Source organism: Myotis lucifugus, unplaced genomic scaffold, assembly GCF_000147115.1.
Source record: "Myotis lucifugus unplaced genomic scaffold, Myoluc2.0 scaffold_46, whole genome shotgun sequence".
In the NCBI taxonomy this organism is placed as follows: domain Eukaryota; kingdom Metazoa; phylum Chordata; class Mammalia; order Chiroptera; family Vespertilionidae; genus Myotis; species Myotis lucifugus.
The window spans coordinates 7,524,580-7,537,357 of NW_005871094.1; the positions used below are offsets into that span (position 1 = coordinate 7,524,580).

Genomic DNA, 12,778 nt, shown 5'->3' on the forward strand with positions numbered 1-12,778 from the left:
CGGCCGCCGAGCTCCGTGCGCCGGCCGCGCCCCGCCCTGCCCATGGAGCCGCCCTAGAGCCGCGCGCTGACCCGGCGACCGCGGGCCCGGCCTGAGCATCGGCCGGCGGGCTCCGCTCCAGCCCAGAGCCTCCCGAGAGACCCCGGGCGGCGCGGTGGCCCGGACCGGACCGACGACCGGGCTCCTCGGCAGTCAGTCCGGAACCGCAGCATCGGACCACCCAGCCCCACCCCACCCCACCCCACCCGACCGCCGCGCTCGGTGGGGTCTGAGAGCTGCCCAGCCCGCGTCCTCCGGGAGCTCGGATCCGTGCAGACACCGGCCACCGACCGAGCCACGGACGAGGCAGCTGCGGAGCGTCCGCCGCCCGCACCCCTGGCCAGGGTCGCCTCAGGCCCCGCAGCTGGCGCCGGGACCCCGACGCTTCCTCCTAGACGTGCCCTCCTCGGGCTACTCTGCCCCCTCCCACCTCCCAGACCCCCCACCTGGCGCCCAGGTCCCTTCCCGGTCCCCTGCGGGCGCTCAGGGTCAGCCCACCGCCGCCTGCACCTCTCGCCCTCACCGCGGCCAGGGCCATCCATCTGCCCTTCTGAACGGCTTTCGGTTCCACAAATGGGCCTCAGCCTTCACATGTCCGGTTCCTTCTCATGGAACATTCTTCGCTTCACATTTTGTTTCGACATCGCCTCCTCTGAAAAGCTTTCCCTCCTGGGTCGGGTTCCGAGCCCTGAAGCTCGGCCTGGCTGGTTTCATTTCATGGTTTTAATGTGTGACTCCCACTGAGGTCAGCTTAGGAACCACTCCCCTTTTCATTGTTTTCTATAGTACTTTTCAATAAAAATATTTTTTAAGAGAAGAACATTATCGTTTTCCCCCTTTATTGATTTCAGAGAGGAAGGGAGAGGGAGAGAGAGAGAGAGAAACATCGATGATGAAAGAGAATCATTGATCGGCTGCCTCCTGCACGCCCACCATCAGGGACTGAGCCCACAACCTGGCCTGTGCCCAGTGGGAATGGAACCGGGACCTCCTGGTTCATAGGTCAACGCTCAACCACTGAGCCAGCCGCGGGGCAAAAAGAAGATTTTCAAGTTAACCGACTAAATTTTAGACAGCAAGTAAAATATATAAGTTCCAGAAAGTACAATTTGCCCTTTAAAGTTCGGTGCTTGTGTTTTTAAGAAATAGGGTATTAGTTGATGAATTAGAACTTTGACCTTCCCCTCCCCTCTCCTTCCCTCTAGGAAAACCTTTGTTGCTGCTCTTGACAGGAGATCTGTATCATCACTCATTATGGGTTGTCTTTTTCTTCTCTTCTGTCTCTTCTTTCTCCCCCACTCCTTGTAGCCCTAATATTAAAATGGAAATATAATTATACATAAGTATTTTACTATTTGTATCTGCTGAGTATTTCACTATTTCATATTTTTTTTAAATATATTTTATTGACTTTCCACAGAGAGGAAGGGAGAGAGATAGAGAGCTAGAAACATCGATGAGAGAGAAACATCGATCAGCCACCTCCTGCACACCTCCCACCCGGGATGTGCCTGCAACCCAGGCACATGCCCCTGACCAGAATCGAACCTGGGACCCTTCAGTCCGCAGGCCGACGCTCTATCCACTGAGCCAAACCGGTTTCGGCACTATTTCATATTTTTAAAATTTAAAGTGTGGGTGGGAGAAAAGTGGATATGTAGATTGTTTTGTATTTTAAAAATGAAACTGGTATTTAATTGAAAGTGGTCCCTCACCAAATGGGTACCTTTTCCACTGGAGGCCAGTAATGCTTCATAGAAAATATTATTTGTTGGACTAGAAAAAATAGCCGGGGCAACAGTCGAGAAGAGCCTTCTTTTATTGTCAAATGCCCCCCACACAGGTGAGGTCTCCTCCCTTAGAAACTCTGAACTTCATCAAGAACTATGAAGGGGCCGGGCTGGTGTGGTTCAGTGGTTGAGCACTGACCCATGAACCAGGAGGTTTCCGTTCTACTCCTGGCCAGGGCACATACCTGAGTTGCAGGCTCAATTCCCAGTAGGGGGCGTGCAGGAGGCAGCTGATTGATGATTCTCTCTCATCATTGAAGTTTCTCTCTATTCCTCTCCCTTCCTCTCTCTGAAATCAGTAAAAACATTTTTTAAAAAAATAAAGAAAAAACATGAAGGGGCTACATGTAGAGGAAGGGCACAGAACTTGAGCTTCTATCCAGCTCTGTTGTGTTCAAGCTAAGTGACCTTCAGCAGGTGCTGTGAATCTTGTTGTCTGTCTGTCTGTTACTGAGCTCAGAGCTCCAGTGTGAGATTCTAGGCCAGGGGTGGGCAAACTTTTTGACTCGCGGGCCACAATGGGTTCTTAAACTGGACCGGAGGGCCGGAACAAAAGCATGGATGGAGTGTTTGTGTGAACTAATATAAATTCAAAGTAAACATCATTACATAAAAGGGTACGGTCTTTTTTTTTTAGTTTTATTCATTTCAAACGGGCCGGATCCGGCCCACGGGCCATAGTTTGCCCACGGCTGTTCTAGGCCCTAGAGCAGGGGTGGGCAACCCCTGGCACACATGCCAAACATGGCACGCCAGTAACTTTTGCTGGCACGCGAAACCCTCTCTTATAATATTCCATTTACAATTTTTTTCTTAATATCGACTTTTTTATTTTTCAGATAAATTCAGTGTAGGTGCATATTAGATAAATAAATAATTTTACATAACAAGTTATCTTAAAGACCATAGGCATGGATTGACGAGAGAGGGGAAGAGCAATTTCTATGCCTCTGCCTTAACTCTCCCTGCCTTCCTAGATCCGACCAGTGTTTTGGTTTCATCCACATACGCTTGTGAATCTTTGTTCTCAGTGATGAATTTTGTTAAGTCTCATAATAGGAGTAGCCTGATGGATGAAAATAGTAGCTCGTGCATATCTCTGAAGGTCACGAAATATAAACCTGATGTAAAATCTCTGTCATCAGTGATGCAGCAGCAAAAGTCCCACTGATAATATCAGACGGAGTCATAAAGTTTTCTGTCGGACTATCAGTGTACATGTATACATTAAAAAATAAATGTATTTTTCATCATCATATACTGTGTTTTTGTTGCTCGAATGAATTTTATTATTTCTTCAAAGTTCTTCACATATGTACACCTTAAGAGATATCAAGTAGGCGTAACATGTTCTCAAAAAATTAGGGTTGGCACCCAGAAGAATTTTGACTCAGAGATTTTGCTGGTTTTGGCACGCACTCACAAAAAGGTTGCCCATCCCTGCCCTAGAGTCTAGGGCAGTGGTCGGCAAACCGCGGCTCGAGAGCCACATGCGGCTCTTTGGCCCCTTGAGTGTGGCTCTTCCACAAAATACCACCGCGGGCGCGCACGTACAGTGCAAAGTTGACTTAAAACTTTAAGTAAAGTTTATTAAGTTAATTTTAGGGAATGTTGTGGAGTGAAAGAAGATGTAGTGTCGAGGACTGAGAAAGGTATGTTGAGATGGTTTGGACATATAGAGAGGATGAACGAAAGGAGACAGACGAAACAGGTATACAAGACGAGTGTGGATGGTAGAGTTGGAAGGGATCGACCTCAGCGAACGTACCTCAATCAGATTGAGGACGTTTTTAGCAAAGGCCAGCTTAGGAGTCCCCTAATTACGTTAATCACAATGTACCTACCTATATAGTTTAAGTTTAAAAAATTTGGCTCTCAAAAGAAATTTCAATCGTCCTGTTGATATTTGGCTCTGTTGACTAATGAGTTTGCCGACCACTGGGCTAGGGGAACCTGAGTCAAGAACCACCCTGGGCCAGAGACATGGCAAAGGGGAGGGGCAGGGGAGGAAGCCTCTCTCAGACTCTCCCCAAATCGAAGGCCCCTTGCCTCCAGATGCTGTTTTACAGTGAAATACAAGGAAAGGAGAAGTGAGGCTACACCAACCCCCATGCGATCACTCCCAGTTCCCCCCAGGGGCACACGGGGAACAGGGAGATGTGGCCTCCTCCGCCCCAGGAGCCTCCACACAGATGTGTGCCCAGGTCCCGCACTCCCAATGGTGAGATGGCCCCTGCCCGGACTTCCCTGGCTGGGGCATCAGATTGAGCATGTGGTGAGAGGCCTGGTTCTGGTAGAAGCTGGAGTGTGAGTGTGTGTGTAAGTGTGTGTGTGTGTGTGTGTGTGTGTGTGTGTGTGTGTGTGTGAGTGTGAGTGTGTGTGAAGGGTGAGGCTGTGTCACCAAAGGGAACTGAAAGAAGCTCAGTATGAGTGTTAGGGAGAGAAGACAGACATCTACTGGGCAGCTGGACAAGACACCCCACCCAACTCTGGGCCTTCAGTGCAGGCCTGGGCGGCTGCCTCTTCCCAAAACCTCCTTCCTTAGAGACCCACCCTCTCAGGCCTGGCTCTCTGGATTCCTGTTCCCCAGATACCCCCCTTTTCTTGGAACTTGTTGGCTGGACGCTGGACTCTGGAGTCCAACGGGGCTGAGTCACACCCTGGCTCCACCACTCCGGGATGGTGTGACCTTGAGCAAACCATGGACTCTCATGGGAACCCCATTTCCCACCTGTGAAGTGAGAATGGTACCACCACTGTCACAGATTGGCTGGGAGGCCTAAAGTCAACACATGCTCAGTGAGTACCTCTATATGTCAGAATAAGGTGGCCCTGGCTGGGCAGCTCAGTTGGTTAGAACGTCGTCCTAGTATGACAAGGTTGCAGGTTTGATCCCCGGTCAGGGCACATACAAGAATCAACCAATGTGAGTGTTGACCTATGAACCAGGTCACGGTTCAATTCCCAGTTAGGGCATATGCCTGAGTTTCGGGTTCAATCCTTAGTGGGGGCATGTAGGAGGCAGCTGATCAATGGTGCTCTCTCATCATTAATGTTTCTTTCTCCTTCTCCCTTTCTCTCTGAAATCAATTTTAAAAATATATATACACTGAGTGGCCAGATTATTATGACCACCTGACGTTTGTAGGCAAATTAGCCATACACTGCGTCATATGGGATATGGAAGCCGAAGGCCTGTTTGAACACCTTTGCTGTCTGCAGTTACCAAGATAAAACATCTCCAATTCGCACAGGAACACAAGGATTGGACAGTCGAGCATTGGAAAAAAGTCATGTGGTCCAATGAATCATGTTTCCAGTTGCATCATGCAGATGGCAGAGTGAGAATTTGGTGGAAACAGCATGAAAGCATGCACCCCACATGCATGAGTACAACCCTTCAAGCTGGTGGGGACAGTGTTATGGTTTGGGGCATGTTTTCCTGGCATGATTTGGGCCCTTTAATTCGTGTGGAACAACGTCTGAATAGCACAACATACCTAAGTATCATTGCTGATCAAGTTCATCCTATCATGTTGATGGCATATCCCAATGGAGATGGCTTCTTCCAACAAGACAGTGCGCCATGCCACGGTGCTCGTACTGTGCAGGAGTGGTTTCAAGAACATGAGGGAGACTTTACCTTGCTTAGGTGGCCCCCACAATCACCAGATCTCAATCCAATTGAGCATTTGTGGGACGAAGTTAAAAGAGCCATCGGGCAGCTGGTTCCACAACCATCAAATCTCATAGAACTGGACAGTGCTATTCATCAGGCATGGTGTCAGATTCCTCGCATCACCTTTCAACATCTTGTGGAGTCAATGCCAAGAAGAATCGCCGCAGTATTGAAGGCAAAAGGTGGCCCAATGAAGTACTGATGGGGTGGTCATAATAATTTGGTCACTCAAAATATATATATGTAATCTTAACCAATGGGTGCATAAATAAGTGGAACAACAAACTGATGTTTCCACTGAGCCAAACTGGTTTGGCAAATAAGTTGTAATTTCAAAAATAAAATCTATTTTGTCTAAACCCCTGCCCTCCTGGAGTTCCCAGAGGGATAGAGAGTTAGAAACATCGATGAGAGAGAAACATCGATCAGCCGCCTCCTGCACACTCCCCACTGGGGATATGAGTGACAGGGTCTGAGTCGTTTCATCTCGGCCACTCTGGCTCCTATAAAGTGTGTACTGTTTCTGACACACACACGTGGTAGCTTTATTATTATCAACGCCCAGGACATCCCCGCCAGGGTTTCCTCTCCCTTTCTTGCTAACTGCCGCCTCCTCGGAGCTTTTTGGGGCACAATCTGGAAGTCCCCACGTGGTCAGCACTGTCACACGGTCTCTAGGTCGCATGTCCTCACCCTCCCAAAGTGCAGCTCTGGCTATCGCTTCCCATGGCCTGAGGCCTAGTAAGCAGCGCACACGCCCTCATGGGTCCCAGGCCCTGGCTCTCTGCTCCTTTGACCCTGTTAAGAACAAATACTATTTCCCTTTCCTTCCTGGTCAGCATCTTTCCTCTCCCTGATCCTTGGCAACCAGACTCCTGCCCCTTTTCCATAGATTCTGCTCTGGACCCACAACTCTCAGAACTGCTCAGAAATTCCAGTTACTATCTTTTTGTCCTTTAAACTCTCAGGTCCTGGAATTTCACGGTTGCCTGGGTTTCTCACCATCCTTTCCCCTTTAAATAACTGTGGGGGAGGCTCCTCAGTTTGCCATGGGATTCTGCTTCTAGCTCAGCTCAGCCCCTTAGCATCTCCCCCACCCGGCTGCCTCACCCCTGCCCTGCCTCTCCGCAGTCATCATGGGTCCGGTTGATTCTCCCCCCTCCTGTCCTCCATCTCACATCCTCATTGCGCCCCACCCTCTCCGCACTCACCAGCTGCACTTGGCCAATTCAAACACTCCCCAAATCTGCTTAACTCAGCGTTTCACTAAAACCACTTCCCTCCCCGTGCCTGGGCTCCGTCATGGAAAGGGTCAGGCCTCTGTCCTTCCTGCCTGTCTGGAGGGCTCGCTGTAGAACACAAGACATCTGGATGAGGAGGAAAAGAGAGAGGAGGAGGGCTGACCTGGAAACCCCCACCTTCCGGGGACTCCTGCCGTCCGAATGCATGAGCCCCTGCTTTGGGGGCAGAGGCCACCCTGTTCCCACGAGATCCTGCTGTGGGCCTCAGTGTCTTCTCTCGTCCCAAACAGACCTGGTTGAAGCCCAGGGCCCATGGTGTCGCCCCCTGGGGGAGGCGTCCCATCCAGGTGCATGAGGCATCATGATGAGGGGGGCAGTGGCCACAGGCTCCGGAATGCGTATCAGCCAGATCTCCCTTAAATCCCTGCAGCTCACAACCAGGGGACAGGACTGTGGTCGCCCTGAGATGGGAAAGAGGGGGATTCAATTCTGTCCAGGATGTCAGGGTCCTCCCAAGGGCATAGGGGCTCTCCTCAGCTCACATCTAGACCTCGAGTGGTGGAGAGGTAACAGAGCCACCTTGGATGGAGGGGGCTTCAGGGGGGGCTCCGGGACTCTGGAGGAAGCTGAGGCATGAGGCCATGGGAGGCCACAATCGTCCCAGGTGGCTTCTCAGCACTTCATTGTGGGAGGAGGATGTCTTAGCTGCCCCTCTCTGGCCGCTGAAGGCGGCGCTGGGTGGGGTCGTGGGTTGAGCAGTGCGTGTGTGCCTGTGTGTGTGTGTGTGTGTGTGTGTGTGTGTGTGTGTGTGTGTGTGATGGAGGGAGGGGAAGGAGCCCTTGGGGGCTGGTAGCCAAACAGAGCTGTGGAAACAGGTGTTCGGTTCCTGCCAGCCAGTCACCCCAGGGCCAACGTTACAACCCTGTGGGGGTCAGGCCTGAGAGCCCTGGTGGGGCATCCCCCAGGCTGCTCTCCTGCTCCTGTAGCCTCTCCTGCTGGGGGCAGAGAGCCCTGGGGGCTACAGGCCCTGGGAGGCCCAGAGGACAGGACCCCCTCTGCTCTCTTGGGCCCTCTCAGGGAAGAGGGGTTGTCAGACCGCAATTGAGGGGAGCCTGGGGGGAGTTCTTACCAGGCTAGTGTCCTGGAACCTCAATGTTTCCCAGGTCTCCATGCCAGGAGCCGGCTGGAACCCTGATGCCCACTCAGGCCCCCGTGCTGGGCAGACTGGGCCATGTGAGTGCTGGTGGGCCTGGGGGATTCAGGGGTCTCTGACCGTCTGTCAGTCTGAGGCCCGGGTCTCCCTCTTTCTCTCAACCGGTCCTCCTCCTCTCCTGAGGCACTTCCAAAGCCACAGGGAGGGGTTGGAGGCTGGGGAGACAGGTAAAAGAAAGAGGTACCGGCTCAGGCAGGAAAGAGTTTACGGGGCTTTCTCACTGGCCCCCCAACGCCCTGAGAAGGCTTTGCTTTGTAGTAGCAGGTCACAGGAGTGCCTGAAAGGACTGGGGAGGGGACAGTGAGCCAGGGGACCTGGATCCCACCTGGAACCCAGCTGTCTAGAGAGCAAGTGTGCTCAACCCTGTGTCGTGCAGGTTTGGGTTCAGGGAAGAGAGGGTAGGGCAGGGGGCCCCCTGCAGAGGAACAGCCCATCCCAAGCTGTGAAGAGCCAGGAGTGGTCACCGCCAGGCTGCAGCTCAAGGCCGAGGGGCCATGCTGGGTAAGGCCCTCTTGGAAATGGATATGGTGTTCTGGAAGGGGCAGGCCGCCTGCTGGACTGGCTGACGATGTAAATACAGCCAGAAAATACGCATGAAGCCTTAATATAGCTAGACACCGCTAAGCACTTTTCATAACGTTATTGCACTTAATTGCCACAACCAGCCACTGTGAATTATCTCCATTTACAAAGAAGCAAGCTGAGTACCTTGCTAACCTCTTGAACTTGAACAGGACAGCCAGCTTACATCACTGGTGTTCCTTGGCTGTCTTCAATTTCACGTGGGGTTTTCCCTGTGTCATAGCTCTGTGTCCAAATTTCCTCTTTTTATAAGGACATCAATCATATTGGCTTAGGGTCCACCCTAATGACTTCATCTTCATTTATTACGTCTGCAATTACCCTATTCCAAATAAAGTAACATTCTGAAGTACGGGGTGGGGCGGTTAGGACTTCAACATGTACATTGGGGGCGGGGGACACAATTCAACCCATAATACTGTAACATGTCACCTGCTATGCACCGAACACTGGGGTCACATTTGATCCTAAGGACAACTGCACAAGGAATATGTGTTACCTTCATGTTATAGATGAAGACGCTGAAGTTCAGAAAGGCGAGGCAGTTCACCCAAAGGCACACAGCAAACTAGGAAAATGAAGCGCTGGTGTTTGAACCAGACGAAACCATGAGTGATGAGTGATGGCTTTGGAGTCACACCAACCTGTGCTCAGGGCCTAGCGGTCTAACCTTAGGTCAGACATTTGGCCTCTCTGAGCCCCAGGGTCCTTGTTTATTATAGCGCAGCTGGCACTGTACTGTCAACAGCACAGACTACCGTTCACAGGGAGGATGTGGGTGTGCAGCAGAAGTGATAATAATATAAACACAGCAGTCGCTGCTCCACAGAGCACATCCTGCCTTCTGTTGGTTCTGGGTGGCTGCCCCACTATGACCAGCTGTCCTCTCGAGTCCCTGGGGCTGGCAGAGCCAGGAGCACACAGGTCCCCACCTCTGGCAGCCAGAGCTCCCTGGGGCTATGCCCCACTCAAGCTGCACCCCCCCACACAGGCCCCCACTCTTTCCCTTCATTAGGAGGGTAGAGGGAGTTGCCTGCTGGAGTCTCCTTCCTTGTTCTCAGGCCCAGGGGTGTTGTCTGTGTAGAAAAGGTGGCCCATGTGCCCAGGGAGTGACCGTGGCCCCTCAGAGGGGCCGCCCAGTCCCCAGCTGCCTCACCCTTCGGGACAGGCCCATAGGAAACTATAGGATCGAAGAACAGCCCAGAGCCTGGGGTGTGGGGCGGGGTTTACCACAAAGAGGAGCATGAGTTTATCTTGATTATCTTGGTTCTCTATCTTGATTGTGGCGGTGGTTTCCCTATTCTCTGCATTTGCCAAAACTCAGACCTGCACACAGAAAAGAGTGAATTTTATTGCAGGTAAATTTTAAAAAATAAAAATTTTAAAAGTGATCCAGAAGATTCAAATTCTAAATGTCAAGTTCTAGCCGGTTTGGCTTAGTGGATAGAGTGTGGGCCCTCGAACTGAAGGGTTCCATTCCCGTCAAGGGCACCTACCTCGGTTGCAGGCTCGATCCCCAGCCCTGGTTGGGGCGTGCAGAAGGCAACCAATCAATGTGTCTCTCTCACATCGATGTTTCTCTCTCTGTCTCTCCCCCTCCCTTCCTCACTCTAAAAATCAATGGGGAAATATTCTCAAGTGAGGATTAACAAAACAAAAAACAAACAAACCCAAAAACAAAATTCTAAATGTCAAGAAGTTTTAGGAATAGCTTAATAAATGTAGTTTGCAGTTGCCTTTTTATGCAAGCAAAGATGGATACTCTATATGATGTCTTAAAGAACTCTTTAAGTCTAAAATAAAACTTCTAAGTAATTAGAAAAGAAAAAGAGAGAGAGAAAGAACAGGCCCTTCACGAAGAGGCAGGTGCATTGCTCTTACCCTCTCTGCTTTGCCCCCCTCCACCTGGCCCTCCTGGGCCCATGCCCCAGTTGTCCTGCTGGTCCCTGGCCTAACCCCTCCCCCCCCCTTTCTCAGGGCGGAGCCTTGTCTATGGGACTTTGGTAACTTCTCTCAGGCTCCCCAGCTGCCCCCAGGGACCTAGACAAAAGGCCCACCCTCAGTGGGAGCGGTTTCAAGTTAAAGGTGTATGAGTGGGTCCTGGCAGAACACAAGTTGAGGACATTTACAGAGGTATGAACAGGGTTACAAAAGCCACTGGGGAACTTCCAGGCATCCAGGGCCTAGCATCAGCCAAGAATCATTACCACCCTCGGAAGCGGCCGCCTCCAGGACCTGTGGCCCTGGCAAGGCTGGGAGCACCATCTGCTTCACCCTCCCACCCTCCTATCTTTTGCCAATGCCTCCCATTAGTCAAATCCACCCAGAATCCAGACACCAAGGAGCCCAGGTCATGCAGGCCAAGGAAGTCAGCTGCTTCGGGCCTAGAGTGAGGCAGGAAAAAAGCAGAGGATGGATGGGGAGTAGGTGGTAAGAAACCAGAGCCACTGGGAAGGGAGGGGTCTCATGGGGATACGGGGTTGGGGTTGGGGGGCAAACCCTGGGCCCCTGCCTACCTCAGTCTTCTCCACAAGGACAGCCCAGTGTCCCAGCTCTTCTTCCAGGCTGTGCGTTCCTGAATGAATGAATGAATGAATGATGAATCTGAGAAGGGATGAATGACAGAATGAATGGGGAGGGGTTGGTTCCTAAAGGCACTAAGAACACGGTGGATCATTTTCCCCAGGACTCCCACCCTTCTAAGCCTTTCAGAACTTCTTCCTAAGTACCCACTTCAGGGCCCTACACAGGACCCTGAGCAAGAGAAGCAGAGGCTATGGGGCAGGTAGGATGGAGGCAGGCAATGGGGAGCCTGTGCGGTCCTGCAGGGCAAGAGGCCTTGTTCCTCCTCCCCACTCTTCCTGGAAACTTATACAGGGGCTGCCCCCCCCCCCCCCAGGACCCACCTTCTCTGTCTGGGCCACATAGGGACACAGGTTGGGTTCACAGGGTTTAAGCTTCGGTCAGACATTGGTGCTGCAGGGGAAGGGAGGCCCAGCAGGGTGGAGACCAAGGGACCTGTCACCCTGATGAGTGTAGTGTGCACATCTGCAGAGCAGCTGCCATGTTCCCCGGTGCAGGCCTCCTGCCGGGAGAAGTGGAGCCTGGCCTGGGACCCTGCTTGCTGTCAGAGTGCCCTGGGAGGTGAGGCTGATGGCAGCTGATAGGGAGGGAGAGACTTTCTTCTGGCCACTGGCAGGGTGAGGAGGGGCCTGGCACCCTATGCGTGTGCATTCTCTGTCCTGCACGCCTCACCCCGAGGGTTCTGGCCTGGCTGTAAACCACCCCTCCGGTTCGCTGCAGACACCCCAGTGGGCTAGGGTTTGGTGAAAGCTGTTGTGGGTCCAAGGGTAAGAGACAGAGAGGTTGGGCGCCCAAATATCATGGAGAAGACCTCTTGGGGGGCTCAGGGTTTCTGGCATCCAAGAACTAGCACCGAGGTTGGGAGGAGGACCACGGTGGGAGGCTCGGAGGCCTAGGACAGGTCCCCTCCTGAGAGGCCTCTCCTGGAGGTCCTCAGACATCATCCTGCCACCCCTCCTTGGACCAGAGCCTGATCGGCAGCATCTCCTGCTATTGGGCATCAGCTGGGATGAGGGGCAGGGGTTTGAGGTAAAGGACAGAGTGCCCCTCCTTATGCGTCAGCTTTGGCCCCACCAACCTGAACTCTGACCCCAAAAGCCCTACTCTGGGTGCCCATGGAAGTCTGAGGGTGTGTGAGGCTCGCTCTGATCCCTGGTGTGTCGGGGACCCTGGGTCTTCACCTTGTCCCATGCTCAACCTGCTTGTGGCTCTCAGGTTTATTCCTGAACATTCCCAAAGGCACTCACAGTAGGATTCTAATAGGGACCTTCTGCTTTCTCAGCAGGGCCACTAGCCGAACCAGAAAGGCTGAAGCCTGCAGTATCCCTCCGCTCCCAAAGCTTTCTCACCGTCAGACCCCTCCCCCCTCACTCCACCCTTCACCCCCTTGTCTGCCCTCCAGCAGGTCCCACATCAGGCCTTGAATTTTAGGGTGCCCTCGGGAAGGGCAGGTGGGTAGCCACCATGTCCAGTGAACCCTGCTCCCACAGTCCATTGGTCTCTGGGGGCAGAGGACCAGCTCTGGGGCCACACTGGGAGGTATTCAAGGTGCAGGATGGAGCAACAGGGGCAGTTGCCAGGGGAGTCTGACCACAGGTCTCCCAGGAAGTTGTGCGCAGGCCTTAGGACATGTGTTTTCGTGGACCTGGGC

At 52.5% G+C, this 12,778-nt stretch overlaps 1 protein-coding gene across 2 annotated transcripts in view; it reads right to left on the reverse strand.

Annotated features, from left to right (window-relative positions):
- IRF5 (interferon regulatory factor 5) overlaps positions 1-596 on the reverse strand; it is a 10,239-nt gene extending 9,643 nt beyond the window's left edge. The window contains exon 1 of one of the 2 annotated variants that reach the window (XM_014455496.2): positions 563-596. In XM_014455496.2, the coding sequence (XP_014310982.1) occupies positions 563-581 (19 nt within the window). In that variant the 5' untranslated portion in view covers positions 582-596. Of the gene's footprint in view, positions 1-549 lie in introns of both variants that reach the window. The other variant, XM_006088375.3, reaches the window with a different exon arrangement.
- Positions 597-12,778: the final 12,182 nt, after the last annotated feature.